Genomic DNA, 16024 nt, shown 5'->3' on the forward strand with positions numbered 1-16024 from the left:
GGGGGGGGTGTAACGGTTCACGTGTTTGTGCCTTGCCGCTCGGTACAGGATGTCCAGTTCGGTTCACATTGTGATCCAAATGAATGTAATTTAGTTTTAACCATGAACATTACGTGATGGTCAGTCTACGACACGTTACAGAATAAAGTCATACAAATTAAGCTGCAGGAGCCCTGGTGACTCAGATGGTAGAGTGTTGAACTAACTGTTTAAATGACTGTTAAACTAACTGTTAAATGTTAGACTAACTGTTAAATGAACTGTTCAACTAGTAACTGAAACAGTAACAGAACAGCAGTGATTGGAAACATGTCAGATCCATCCGAACATGTTGGAGCCTGGATCTGATCAGTGTGGACAACACCACCATCAGCAGAGACAAACATGTTGACGTCTCTGTTAGGCTTGGGCCAATATTCAATAATATTGAATATCACTAATATTGCAATTTTTCCTGCCATATGCAATTTTTTACATGATATCTGATTTTTTTTCATTAGAGAGACATATATGTGTCTGTGTGGAGCTGGCTGTACAGCCATCATCGTCTCCTAACCATCTAACTACTTCCTGTTGGGTCGCACAGCTCCACCCACACACTTACTGTTCATGTGCTGGTATCTTTGTCACAGTTCGAACACTGAGGCAGCAGTGGACTGTCACTGACTCACTTTACATGAGCAACAAAGTTAGGAAACACAAAGTTCTGGTTGAAAAGCTCAGAGAGAAGAAAAATCCAGAACAATCCAAAATGAGTGGGTTCAGGACCACAGCTCTCCCAGTACAGCTCCCAGTACAGCTCCCAGTATAAACCCCAGTCAAGTTTTACATTATAAACAGTAGGCAAAAAACAACAGGAAGCATGTCTGATTTTATTTAGCAGGATAATGTTGTATAGCTTTGTTTCCTGCTCTGGTGTCACCTCAGCTCAGATCTATAGGATTGTATCACAGAAACATCCAGTGAAGAGAAGAAGAAACTACTACAACATGAGCAGGTCTGCTGCTGCATTTACTGCTGCAATGTCCAGTCTGACCTCTGACCTCTCGCTGAGCTAACCTGTAGTTACACAGTTATATGGTTGTTTTTCAGACTGGAGCTTCTATGGTTATTGTTGTTGTTGTAGTTGTGGATTGTAACATGAAAATCACTGATAAAGTTTTTCAATTGAATCTGCAATTGAAATGTGTAAATAAAACATGAAGCCCTGCGTTCATATGGTTCCACTTTATAAATCGCACTCATTGTGAACGAGCCTCGTTTCAACTCCCACAATTATCCATAAATGGATGAAGACTTTAATCAACCAGTTTGTCTAAAAACACTGTCTGTGCCACGAGTGATCAGACACAGAGAGGAAAGATGAGGAGGAAGAACATTTTCCCTGACTGTGAAACTGAGGTAAAAATATCATCAGTTTACTTTAGTACAATCATTCTAATGTAAAGTCCTGTTTTACTCTGAGCTTCATTAATTGGTATTGGTAATTAACAAGGACATTAAACACAAACACAATTATTTCTTTTTAAGAAATGTAAAATTGTAAAACTTATAATGATGAAAATGAATAAGCTTCATGAAGTTGGTTACTTTATTTCATGTTAAATTACATGTCATGGTTTCATTTACTTTTAAATGTTTTATGTGTGTGTGTGTGTGTGTGTGTGTGTGTGTGTGTGCATATATATATATATATATATATATATTTTTTTTTTTAAATGTGTGTTTTCTTTCATTATTACTTATATATTTGTACTTGTGCATATTACTCAATTTATTTTGAATCTCGTCTATAACCACTTCAACCTATATATATATATATATATATATATATATATATATATATATATAATATTTAAAGTTATATTTCATTTTTTTTCAAATTTTACCATGAGCTTTTTGTAATTTGGGGTAATGAACGTTTGAATGTTCTGTTTAGTTTGTAAATTTAAAATGAACAATAAACAAATGTGCCTCTTTTATTTTGTATTGTCACTTCGCAGTAACTTGGATCACTTTGTGAAACTGTGTGTTCACGTGGTCAAAGGAATGTGTGGGGTGAAACATTCTGCGTTTATAAATAGTAATATATGAGCGGGAGATAGCGTCACATTGGTTTTCGTGTGTACGCATCATTTACACACCTGGTCCCTGGTGTGAACTGGGTGTGATTGTCAGAACACCACCAGTACAAAGAGAAGCTGTTATTGGTTGAAGCACACTGACTCCGTTGCTGCTTGTTACTGTACATGCTCTGACTGACTGCGAATCTTGATGCTCGGTGTGTTCCTCACCTGGACACACAGCTATGTTGCAGAACTTGGTCTGTTTCTCTGGGCCTTCACAGGGATCTCCCCCGAACTGGGGGGGGGTGCAGGTTCGCGTTCGGGACCTGTAACCTCGGCCGCAGGTGGACGAACACAAACTCCACGGCGACCACTCATCCCACGCACCGTGCACTGCAATCAAAGCAGCTAGGGTGTGATTTATAGACAGACCTGAACACACTGAACAACACACTCAGTATCAGTTCCTCTACTGCTTGGATTGACCCTCTGTTCTGTGGTGATACTGTTCCCTAAGCTGAGGAGTCTCCCTTCCTGTCTGGGTGTAGCAGAGCCTGAAGTCATCATGAAGTCTCTGTCATTATAGTGGGGGTGACTCTAACTGCAGGCAGAGCCTTTCCGGTCGGGTGGGGGTAGAAATCATCACCATGGGCCTGAGGAAGGGAGTCAGGTGGATCTTGTCTGGGTGAGGTAGGGGTCCAGGAGAGGGCTGAGCGAGCGCATGGTGGTGGCACTACAGAGGGACTGGGGGGGGGGGGCTTACCTGGACAAACAGCAGAGTTGTTGCAAGGTCTCTGCTCTCGCAGTGGCCCACTACACTGGGTGCTGTAGGAGGAGGACACACAGAAGCGAGTGCGACTCTGCCAGCCCTCCCCACACGTGGCAGAACACACACTCCACGCTGACCACTCCTCACCTGAAGCTGAGTCTACTGGGGAGGAAGGGGTAGGAAAGGATGGGTGGACAGGGGGGAGAAAGAGGAGGAAAAGGAAAGGACAGGGCCATAACTAATTACCATGCAGGATGCAGCCTCTGTGGCCAAAACAGGAGGGGTTGTGGTGTGATAAAGGAAGGATTTGAGCTGTGCCACATTTTAGGGGCTGCCTCCTTCAGAGGCCTAATATTTCCTGACAGGTAGATGACGCTGTCTCATTCACAGGCTGGCTGATTAATGAACGTGGCTGATTAATGAGGCCTTCTTTTGCAGACATAACTCATGCTCCTTGATGGTTTTCAGTTTTTCAAACCATTGTTAAAGCCTCACAGTCCCAGCCCTTTAATGTTCTGTCCAACGTCACACTCCTTCACCGTCCTTCAAAGGCGGCGGCCCCTGAAATGGACCCCAGCTTCTGTTCTCCATCTGTGGGGCTCTGATGCCATATCCTCTACATTGACTTCCAGGGGAAGTGAATGCCACTGGCTTAGGATATGTCAGTCATGACTGCCAAGTAAATTAACCAATCAGGGAACAAAGGCAGTCGGAAGAAAAAAGGCAGAAAACTAAAGAGGAGGTGAGGAATTGATTAGCAAATCAAAGCGATACTTCACCCAAAGTCTTTCTTTGTCGTATCAAACCTTCATCCCCTGTCGACTTGGAACTGACACAAATTCAAGATGATCGCAGCCTCGTAACCACATGTTTCTCATTACCTTATAACGAAAGAGTTCAACATTTTGGACAATACATTTATTGTCTCTCCAAGAGTGAGATGAGCAGATCAATGCCACTCTTCTGTTTGTGCATATAGTACGGAGCTGCAGCCAGGCGGTGATTAGCCTAGCTAGCTTAGCATTACAGGAGGAAACATGTCTCCTGGCTTTCTTCAAGTTAAAACATTGCACCTCCCTACATGTATCTTATTTTTTTAATCTGTACTTAGAAAAAAAAGTAAATACCACAATTTGTAGTTTGCGGGGGAGTTACGTGTTGCATCCAAGTTTCAACCGCCAGACTGAAACATGAAGCCCTAACACTAAAGAACCAAAACCTGCTGTTCCTCTAATGACCACTAGGGGCCGGCTCCAACAGTGAGTCAATCCCCATAGACTCCCATGTTAAAATGCCCAACTTTACAGCAGAAATAAACATGTTTACAGCCTGGTACAAAAACAGTTTTGGTGTCTAGAGCTAATTTCCTCCTTCATGACAACTGTTTATATAACTCACCTGTTTACATTTTATTAAGGACTAAAGTTATGGAGAATTGAGGGCGTGGCTTTTTGAATGACAGGTGGGTGAGTGTATACACCAAAGTCTCTGCCCCACACACACGCCTCCTCTGAGTATTTTTGGATTAGTTGGTAGTTAAGGGAGGAGTCATACACTGCCAAGATGGCGGCAGTGAAGCAGCTCACTCTGAGCTCCAGAAGCCTGTGGGTGACATCAGAGAGGCGACGTCCATCTTTATTTACAGTCTACTACTTGTTGGTGCAGTGACTCTCTGGATCTTGTTCTCTCCATGAGGTTGTCATGTTCATCATCCTCTGATAAAACTATATTTAGCAGCAGAGGGCAGGAGAAGTCTAAGGCTCATTGTTTCAGATACGACATGTTCATCACTGAGCTTTAGACATATTGGTAATGGACTTCTAGTCATTATTACTAAGCTAGGCTAATCTAGCTCCATACTTATCACACAGACATAAGACTGGTATCTTACTCTTGGAAAAACAAAGCCTTGAATAATTGTTGAACGTGTTTCTGTGGGCCTGCAGAGGGTTGAGGGTCTGCTACCACTGATTCTGGGTGGAGTATCTGTTTAACAGAGAGGGAGGACTCCGTCTGATTGAGTGTTTTACCAACAGGGCTCAGTGTCCTGTTATGACCTCACATAAAAATACAATTCCACTATGTTCAGTCAGGGTCCATGTTGGAATCAGTCCACTGTGGACGAGGCACTACTTTGGGAGATTTTGATAGATGTGTGTGTTTTAAAGGTGAGTGCTGTGTCTCTGTTTGTGCATGTGTGGTGGTCACCCAAGCTGCTACTGTGACTGATGCATGGGATCCCTCTGCGTCCTGTTGTCTTACCTGTCTGAGGGCTCTGCTGTCCGCTGCGGGGCTTGTCTACGTCATCACGCTTGCGGCTGTCCACCGAGCGAAGCGATTGGCTGCGAGAGAGATGGCGACCTTTGCCTAAAGGGGGGGGTGAGGCAAGGTCGGAGGGGGTGGGGGGAGTGGGGTTTGGGGTTAGCAACCAGAGCTCCTTCATTAATGGCTTATATTTGGGACACAACCGTGACGTGATTGGTCACCCAAAACAGCATCAGCCAAACTTGGGACTTCTGTGGTGCTGTCGGTGTGTGATGTGCTGTAAATATGGTTCTTATGGGGTGTTTTGAGCTGTTGTAGTAATGATGATGTTTATTTGAGAGTAAAATGCCTCAGATGGCATGACTGACTGAAAAAAAACCCTCTAAATACAATCTGCTGTTGGAGCTGTTTGTGTGAGCGACACGTGGAAACGTAGATTTATCCTGAAGCTAACGCCTCCTGGTAGACAGCTTCTACATAAAAGTGCTCATGTTGATTTTCTGTGTCCCTTTAGCCATTTGTGGGTGTAATGATTTTTGACATGCATGGTCTCCTGACCATGTCTTTGTTATTTGTCATCGATCAAAGTCCCCTTTCCAACATGCACTCCTTAAGTCAAAACACTGACTTATAGAGGATGGTGACACAAGCAGATGAACCACATGTAAGAAAGGAAAGGTAAAGAAAGAGAGCTGTAAACACACACACACACACACACACACCTCGCACTCCCACAAAGCATCAGAAGGGCACTCCCTGACACAAATGGATGTATACAAAAACACAGAGAGAAAGAGCAGCTCACCGGTGCAGGGCTGTGAGTTGCATGGTCGGCCCTCCTCCAGCACACCCTCACACAGGTACGACTCCTCCGGAGGTGACTGGCAGGTCCTGGTCCGGGTCTGAATCCCGCCTCCGCATTCACTGCTGCACTGCGCCCACTGACCCCACACACTCCAGCCACCTACAGACACACACAGCAGTCATTTAGAAAACGCTGCATTATTGTCAAGCCTTGATCAGAACACTGAATAATTTAAATTCATTTTTCAGCAACTAAGAAAAATAACATTATTATGAAGTGGAACAGTGACATTAAAGTTTGGCATTGAAAACAAAACCTGAACTGAAAAAGAAAAAGAAAACAATGGCATTGAAACAAGTTTCCACTAAAATAACTCTGGCATTACTATAATAAAAAATCTTCTTATATTTAATTTAGATATTTTTTGTCTTATGCTGTCACTACTAAGAAGGTCAGTCTGCTTCTCTCATGTGTGGTCCTCCTTGAAGTTAGCCGTTAACTGAAGTTAAGCTCCGTCTGCTAACCTTACCGTTAGCGGGTTAGCTAACTATTACCTTAGTTAGCTTACCTTAGTTAGCTAACCCGTGGTTAACGGTCGTGGAGTCTCCCGCCCTGTGATGTCTTTTGTTGTTAGTGTTACTGCTGCTGCACGACGTCTCATCTACGCGCTAATGGTCAATACTCAGCATCACACCCCCGCACAGACACGCACAGTGCAGGAGGAGATGGGCAGGTGTTATAGCACAGGTTAGCTAGCTGACCTGTATTAGCTAACGTTAGCGCTTGTTCCAGCGGACTTCTGCTAAAGTTAACTTTAACCCATTCCGGACAATGTGAAGAAACAACGTCAGAGAGAAGCAGACGTACCTGCAATTCATAAGTTCCAGGTGAACGTGTGTAAACCAGGTACGCGGTCTCATAAATGCAACTGGAGCTTACTCAACGTCGCCGCCATGTTGGACCGTGCGAGACTGGCACGGTCCTACACAGGTGAACAGAGGAGCTGCAGTTTTTCTATAACGTTTATATTTCTCAACCGGTTTCGAGTCATTTTTATATTCAAGGTTCATCTACATGGAGTAAAAATAAAAGTTTGGTCTGTAGTGATAGTTTTATACTGTAGTATAAAGTAGGAGTGAGTATCAACGTCAGGTTTACATGAACTGAATTACTGACCTGATGGAAAATAGAAAAGTCACTGTCATAAGGAATTGTTAAAACTGTTGAGTAAACCGGTGAGTAAAATAAATGAAGTAAGATAGAAAGACACAATTGCAGTCAGTCTGCTTTCTATAATTCACCAGTGAAATGATGAGATACAACTTAATTGATCCCAGAGGGGAAATTCAGATGCGAAAGCAGGATAACATTTTTACATAATATCCTAAAAAACAATCCTAAATACAAGGTGTAACTTGAATATTTCATATTATAGTAACAGCATAAAATCAGAGTAGTAATAGTAAATAGTAAATGTAGTATAAATAGTATAGTTTAATTTAGTAAATACAGTAACATGAGTTTTAACTATTCATTATGACAATGAATTATTTTCAGTAAGTTACTCAGTTCATGTAAACCTAAAGTTGATACTCACTCCTCCTTATAGAGAACAGTGATTACAGCCTGAACTATCATGATTGTAAGTAACTGGAGACAAAACTTTTATTTTTACTCCACACAGATCTTAAACCTCGACTATAAAAAGGACTCATTGAAATCAGTTGAGAAATATAAACGTTACAGAGATTTTTATCCAGAGAAACTGCAGCTCCTCCATTTATCCCTAGTTGTTTACCGGGCAGTCTTGCACGGTCCAATAAAGCGGGGATGTTGACAGACGACCCAGCGGCCAATGTGGCATCTACGTGTATATGTCTACGGAAGCCATTGCCTAGATGTGCGGTCCTGAATGCGGCCTGAATGTAAATAAATCACACACACCTTGCTCTTCCCCTCAAGCCCCCCCAAAGCTTTAAGCTTTCTTAACTTTCCTACATGTGGACATCAGTGGTGCAGGGAGAAATCTAGGGCAAAGGAGGATAGTGACCACCATACAGAGCAGAGAGCTGCCATCTATCAGGCCTTGATGTCCAGAACTAGACCAAACATCCACACATATATAAAGACTGGTTTGTCAGTATTTACAGATAAACAGTGTAACAGTGCAAAAAAACAGTCCTGCATGGAACAACAGGCTGATAGTATCTTGCAGAGAGAGAGGAACTGAGGGGAGACGCTTCCTTTAACACAGGTGTGATGAATGTCACTGTCATTGTGAAATTCCCTGTTTGGCCATTCTGATTTAATGCGCTCCATTAAGATGTGTGCTGATATGAGAGGGGGAGCAGGTAAAGAGCTGTCTTTCTCTCTCTGTCCTGCAAGCTCATGAATGTTTAATGTCACAGACAGATGTCTCCCACCCCCAACAGGCATCGACAATATGTATTAATCTGCATGAATAGTACATGAAGTTGGCCAACATCCAGACACTCACGTTCTTAATTACTCGCAAATCAGTTTCCTTTGTGGTGAGGGCAGAGATGAGCGAGTGCACGGTGGAGAGGAGTTCACCTACACTAGGCTAGCCCCTTGTAGCTTCTGGTTGTTGTTGCTGGCTGCACTAATGATGAGTAAAAAGTCCCAGTTCTGACGTGTTACCAGAAACATAGAATACAATAATATAATTATATATTATTAAAAAAAACAAATAAAACAATATAATTATATATTATTAAACAAACAAACAACTGAAATATAAAAGAAGTATCCCAGAATGCATTTCGCACCAAATAGTAACAACGGCAGGGACTCTGAGCCAGGCTCAAAGCTGGAAAGACTGTTATTATATCCCTTCATTAAGTTTTGATGTTTTTTCCATTAAGACGTCAAATCTGTGTCAGTTTACCCAAATAACGTCTGTTGGGAAATTTTCTGTGGGCGTTTTCAGAGATGTGAGGACCGTCTTGCCGTGTGAGACCAGTGGTCACATCAGCAGCTTGCTGCCCAGCTCCTGAGATGAGCGGCCGGTCAGTGTGTTATCTCTGCAGCCCCCTGGTCAGTTACTGCTGGCTCTGTGTCTGTAGTGTTTTGATATGTGATAAAATTCCTTTTAGAAGATTCATATATATCACAGTTTGGATATGAAGTGCATATTTTACTACAGTCAGGTACAGGTGTGTTGAAGTGTAAGCTGTGCCGAGCTGAGCTGATGATATTAGGAAGAACGCAGCTGTTCCAGCTGTAAGTCGTCCTCCTGTCCTCAGGATCCATAGCAGGAAACAGTCCTGCTTTGTTGTAATATCTCCCTGTACTGTGTGATGTTATGGAGCAACATGTGCACATCACATTTGATGGTGTCCAACTCGACTGCGGCTGTGAAGGACTGCTGCTGTAAATACAGTGTTGCTAACGGTAATAATTGGTTAGGATGCTTTTGTAAATAATTAACATTCAAGGACTGAAACTATTCTAATCAAACGTTTGTTTTTCATTTTCAAACAGGCCTAAAGATTCAGAAAAAGAAAAGGTGAAATTCATCAGGCAGATAAATGACAGTAACAATACAGTCTACACTTTCCTGCAACAATTCCTCTAATATCTCATTTTTATTACAGGAAACAATAAAAATAAATATTGACTTCAATATCTCCCAATCCTAAAGACAGATAGACCACAGCATTTACTAGCAGTTTTAATGACCTCCAGTGTCAACATAAGGACAATGTTTCCTTTGTGTACAGGCTTGATAGGAATCAATCATTGGTATCTGATTGTTGATTGATTGTTCTATTGAACACCTTCATATCATTCAGATACAGATCCATTTCCTGCTGCACCATGTGACACAGTCATGTTGCAGACTACAGGGCCACAGAGAGTTGCCTTTGTCTGTTTTTACACCAGTCCAGTAACCAGAAGCATAATGGCATTACCATGACAACAAGCTGTCACCGTCATTCGGTGACGTGCAAAATATTATGTCCAAAGCCTGCGGCAAGATGTCTTTTATAAAGTTAGCAAGGACAAGGAAACATCACGAAGGAGAGAGGAAGAACAATCCACCTGCGCGGTGTGTGCTGCGGTTGATACCACTTTTCCCTTCGCTCCTTTCGTAATTACTACGACCACTAGATGTCGCCTAGAAACAAAACGTAACTATGGGTCATAACAACCTGCTTGCACAGACGACCTGTGGACAGTGTCATGCTGTGTTTTCCTAACATACACATACTTGTGGGGTAATTCGGGGGTTAAGTACCTCACCCAAGGACTCCAGCCACCGACCTGCTGATTAGCTGACAACCTGCTCTACCTCGTGAGCCAATGTACTCCTGTTACAGGACTTCTCAGCTCTTCTGTCTTGTGACTGCTGATCTCTCTGAAGTTCAATATTGACTTTATTAAATAATCATTATTTTAAAGTCCAACAGGTGATTAAATGAACGTGTACAAAGCGATGATTAGCCTCCCTTCATACAGAGCAGCTGATCCACTGTGAACCTCTCTCCAGATCCTGTGCTTTGGGACTGAAGTGAAGCAGAGTGACCTTCAGCCACTATCCTGAATCATTCAGGGTTTATTGTGAACAAACATGCTTTATGAATACAGAGGAAGATTAACTGCAGTTTGGAGCAAAGGACAGAAGCTCCTTGTGTCAAATGAAGGCTTTGGCAATGCGATAGAAAGAGAGGGGGGAGGCTCCGTTTACAGATAAGATTCATTCTTCTACAGGGAAAGTAAAAGGCAAAACGACAAGACGAGGAACTTTTTTTCCCCTTTCCTGCCCAATAATCAGAGGGAGGAGTGTAACAGTGTTGTCTTTCTGCCTCTGCAAGGACATTTTATTATGTGCTCAGTAATTCAGGGGGGCCTTTTGTCAGAACAGCCCTGGTAGCAGGAGCAGCTGCAGAGTCCAAGTCACCTCAGTAATCCTCAGACTCATTCTGCCTCCTTCACCTCCCAGAATCCCCTGCCTCACTCCGACCTTCACTTTCTCTAAAACACACACAATCCCCTCAATTATTCTGAGCGCTCAGCAGTTCACCAGGTGCATGCATGTGTATCATGAAATGTGTGTGTGCGTGAGTGTGTGTATGTGTGTGTGTGTGTCCATAATGAACTTCCTGAAAGTCACCTTTGCCTCCTATTTGGAGCAGTGGGATGAGTGGTCGGGCATCTCCTATTACAGCTCCAGGAACTGGAGCTTTGAAATCATCAATAGCTGCCACTAACCCCCCCACCACACACACACACACACACACACACACACACACACACAATTGCATGCACACAGCGCTCTTATAGATAGGGTTACTGCAGAATTATTGATTGACACGTTTGTGTGTGTGTGTGTGTGTGTGTGGAGAGAGGATGGGTGAAGTATGATGTTGAAGTTGACAATTGTTGTGGCAAGAAGCAGGCAGCCGGCAGAGGAAGGATGGAGGGAGGGAGGAGAAGGAGAGGAGAGGAGGGTGAGGACGACGGACGTTAAGAAAGACAGAAAGAAGAAGAAGACGAGCGTCGCCATGAAAACGCGAGACTCTTCCATAAATGGGGCGACTGGTTCACACAAAGCTGCACGGCTGACTGAAGGATAAGGCAAGTGCTGACACCCAGAGGACAGAAGCAGTCAACTGCATGGTGGAGATAACATGCGGTGAAAGGAGAGAGCAGGAGGGGGAGGGGGGAGGACAGCGGGAGATGAAGGGAGACAGGAGCAGAAAGAGGGAGAAAAAAATGTGAGGTCAGATAAGAAGAGAGGGGGAAATGAAAAGAGGGAGAAAATGCAAGCTTATGGCACAGTGAACATAATGTTGGAATATCACTTCAATGAAACTGCTGACATGTTCCTCGTGAAAGAAGAAGCACCTTTGTTATCTATTTTATATTTATTTTTATTCTCACCGAGATAAAATTTTCTTTTCTTTCCTGGAGAAAATATGCAGCTGAACTCACCAGGCTGATATTCAGCAGCAGTGAGAAACACACTGCTCATTTACATACTATAACACACATTATGTGAATTATACTTATTAATATACATCAATAAAATATCTGCGTCTCCGACAGGCCTGATGTTTCCCTGCAGCTTCTATTATGTTTTCTACATTTAAAAGAAACAGAAGTCACCTCAACACAACAACTGCACCCATCGATCAGCCTCTTCCCGGGGAGGGAAGCTTAACCTGTGGGTGAACTTGCCACAGAGCACCCAGCACCCAATCAGCTCCCCTGCCAGGTCGTTCCTGACATTCAGGACTTAACCTGCCACCGCTCTGTCTCTGGATGTATCTCATCCTCTGTTACACCTGGTTTCCTGTTTCACCTTTAGATCACTGGAAGAGTTCATTTCATGCTGTTTAAGCAACATCACTTGAGAGGGAGCGATGTACTTTGAGATTGTCTTCAGTACGAGACCGCAGGACTATGACTGAATCACAGCCGTGCTGATATTCAGTAGCATCACTCCCTCAGTGTGACATTACTTTTATGCAACAGTTCAACGAGCGCCATATTAGTTAAATAAGCACCAACAGATTATGATTTGTTTGTTTATTTCATCATTTATTTGGTTTCGGCAACACAAATAGTTCGGCAGCTGGACTCGTATCGGGCTGTTGCTAAGCAACACATAAACATTTTCCTGACCTGCACAGTGCACACTAGCTAGCTACTTTGTCTACTCGTTACCTCAGGTGTGCGCTGAAGTATCCAGACTTCTTCCTTCATCCTCTGACGACCACACATCATTTCATTCAAATGTTATTTCTGGAAATATTTTCATCTTTGTTTGTTACAATCTAAGAGAGATAACGACCGTTAATGTGACGCTGATTAGCGGTTAATAGAACACCTGTGAAGCGTAGTTAAAAGTCCCAGTGCTGTTGTACTCTATATCAGCACTCATGGAATGACTCCGTCCAATCAGATTTCTTGGTCTGAACTAATTGTTGTATAATGTTTCTTAAACCAGCACCAGCTTTTGAATTGTAGATGATTTTCAAAAAACACCAAAACCAACAATGTCCTAAATTTTCCAACCGTGGTTCTCAGCCTCCAGTGCACTGGTTCCTACTGAAGATGTGAAAATGTAAGAAGAAGTTTAGTTTTAAATGAAGCTCAGTAATGTGGTTAGTGGTGCGATCACTCAAACAGAAGGAAACAAGGAAAAAATATTACAACTTATTACATCAGTGATCAAAAGGAAACAAATCAGAGATTCAGTTGTTCTGGGGAATAGTACCGTGGAGCCCACAGGTCGTCTGTGCAGCAGGTTTTTATGACATCATAGTTAGGTTTTGTTGCTAGGCGATATCTAGTGGTTGTAGTAACTATGACAGGAGCAAAGGGAAAAGTGCGGTGACGTAGTGTAAAGAGTCAGGAGGCGGTTGTGGTGGATGGATGAATATGACACAGGAGAGCAGTGTTCCATTCACATGTTGTTTCTATTATCCATGACCGTTCATTGTTGTTATTGTAACCATGACAACAGATCGTCTAATGTTGAGAGAGTACTTGTTTTAACCCAAATCACCATCTTTTCCTAAACCTAACCAAGCCATGACCCTTATTATAGTAACCATAGCGATGCAGGTAAGTACACCACTTTCTGTACAGTCTGCGTGTTTATTATGGTAACCACGACAACCAAGGTCTGGTATTCGTGGCGCGGTAGGGGGCGCTGTGTCAGGAGACACTCCTCTGGGTCGTATCAGAGGGTTGATGGTTGTTGTTGGTTTTTTCCACTTTCTCAGAGTTAGAAACTAATAAAAGAATCAGGACTGACCGTTTTTATTTTCATGTCAAACAGCAGTATCAGTCTGTCTTAGCTCAACATAATCATGAGCCCACAGGCGTCCAGAAATTGGTTCAAAACAAAGCAAGTCAATTAAGGTGGGTTAGTTTTTTCTGAGGGGGGTCCACAGTCTCACACTTCGAAAACCTGATCTCTTTATGTGGAGGTGAAGCCTAATGTGAGCCTGAGTGTCTGTAACAACCAACATCAGCCTTCGCTGTCGAGTATTTGTCTGGAGGCTTGTTTAAAACCTGTCTGATGTCTAACTCTTTCTCTTTCTCTTGCCGGTTAAAATGAAATTGTTCAGGGGCTTGGGCACAATGTTATTATTACCAATAGCAATTATGAAAATAAGCCCAAGCTGTGTCAAACTACCCCTCAGTAAAATGTCTTGGTTCACATCCAGTCCAGAGCCCTGTTCGTCTGTTTCTTCTCCTCCTCTAACAATAAGTGGAAAAGCTCCAGGAATCACTTCACAGTTCTCGCGGTGTTTCCTCCACCTCTCTTATTCCTGACAGGAGGAGGAAGCTTGTGAAACTGTGTTTAGAGCATCATGGGACATTAAATCTCTCCAATGATAGCTGAAATTGTTTGAGGTGGGTTCATGCTCCCTCAGACAGGACCAGGCAGCTCAGCTCTCACTGCAGGTTTCACTGAGTCACTTCTCTGGTCAGACATATTCAATTGACATCTGCCGGAATCATGGACTAAATATTATTTTCAGTCAATCAATCTGATCATGATTTTTTTAACATTAGAAAACAGTAAAATCATCCTACATAGTGACATCAAAACGTGTAAATCATAAAACTGTCCAAACATACCTTCACCTGACCAATGAGTTCAATGATTAATCCATTTTCAAACTGCTGATTAATTGTCTGTTTACTGACTTATTATTAATTGACTTATTGTTGCAGCTATAGACAGAATTATTGCTGTGCTGCTTGTTTTACAAAGTCTTCTAGTTGACATGATGCTGCATCTACATACACATCAACATTTGCCAAGCTCCATTTAAAGCTCCATGCAGTCTAAAGGTAGACGTCCATGTGTAGTTTGATTATAAAGCAGGTGAAAGTATCAAAGCCTCAGTCCACAGAGAAATGCACACAGCCTGTATTCAGAAACTGAGCCTTAAAACCAGCCGTCAGGACTTCTGTGACTTTGTGATGTCACAACAAAGCAGTCACCAAGCCCCGCCCACCTGGACCCACCATCCAAACCTTGCAGGATTTGGTTTCTCTGAGTGTTTACCTGAAATCTGCTATACTTTTATTGAATGACTCAGAAAACAGTCAGCCAATCAGCAGAGAGGCTCAGAGCCTCCTCTCTTCTGATTGGCTCACTGACCTGTTGTTACTAGAGCTCCAGAGAGAAGCCTGATAGAGGAGATGTAAAACTACACTGATATGGTTTTTCTATCTTCTTATGGATCAACACTTCAACTAAAACACTGGGCCTCGAACATGTTGCTGTATATCTATATCTATATAGATATATATATATTTATGTATATATAAGCTATAAGAAGCTATGAAAATGTTGTAGTTCGTGTAGTTCAGTATAGAGGTTCTCTGTACTCAGTTAATGTTTAGTGCAGTCGTGCTGTCATCATCATTAACAGGGTTACAGGATGGTGGGGGTGTGGGGTCAGGGTCGGGGTTGTGGTGCTGGGGAGGTGCAACAACACTGATGATGAAGGACGTGATGACTCCTTGTGGACAGGAACTGTCAGCCACAACATCCAGTGTGTTCCCGCCCAAACAAGACGGGAAATGTGAGGCTGCACATTAGAACCAGACGGAGTGCTGTTATAGCCTCTGTCTGGATGAAGGTGTGCTGGATATTTACACCATGAGCAGCTGAGCAAAATGGTTCATCAAAATTGATTATTTCTTAGTGAATAAGAAATGATAGTTAAATGACAAATACACAGAGTTGCAGTGATGTTAAAAAGGCCAAACAGTACACACAGATATAGGTAAATATCTCAGCTGTGGTCAGCATGTCGTGCTGCTGTGATTCTTACAGAAATGTGACTCAGATGTCTTTTCATGTGTGACACCATCACGTCAAACTGCCAGCACATTTCAATGACGTGGGTCTGAGAGGAGGCTTCGTAAAACCATGTATCAGTCAGATTCATGTTGTGACACACACACACACGCACGCACACACACACACACACACACACAGTTGTAATCCACTTACAAATCAACCTAACTATTAATCCCTCACACTCCAGCAGCTCCTTGAATCAGCGTAACACTGTGCCATCTCTTTAACCCTATCAGCCGCCGAGCACAAACCATTACCCC

General features: G+C 42.8%; 1 protein-coding gene across 3 annotated transcripts in view; it reads right to left on the reverse strand.

The window, feature by feature from the left end:
* Positions 1 to 16024, reverse strand: part of adgrb1a (adhesion G protein-coupled receptor B1a) — a 115169-nt gene that overhangs the window by 76097 nt on the left and 23048 nt on the right. For 2 of the 3 annotated variants that reach the window (XM_023419008.2, XM_087177328.1), the window contains exons 2-5: positions 5906 to 6064; positions 5098 to 5202; positions 2830 to 2994; positions 2295 to 2459 (exon numbers count right to left, since the gene is read on the reverse strand). In XM_023419008.2, the coding sequence (XP_023274776.1) occupies positions 2295 to 2459; positions 2830 to 2994; positions 5098 to 5202; positions 5906 to 6064 (594 nt within the window). The remainder of the gene's footprint in view (positions 1 to 2294; positions 2460 to 2829; positions 2995 to 5097; positions 5203 to 5905; positions 6065 to 16024) is intronic. The other variant, XM_087177327.1, reaches the window with a different exon arrangement.

The sequence above is a fragment of the Seriola lalandi genome, unplaced genomic scaffold (genome assembly GCF_002814215.2).
Source record: "Seriola lalandi dorsalis isolate HSWRI2012SDOR001 ecotype SW California unplaced genomic scaffold, Sedor1 jcf7180002054588, whole genome shotgun sequence".
NCBI classification, from domain to species: Eukaryota; Metazoa; Chordata; class Actinopteri; order Carangiformes; family Carangidae; genus Seriola; species Seriola lalandi.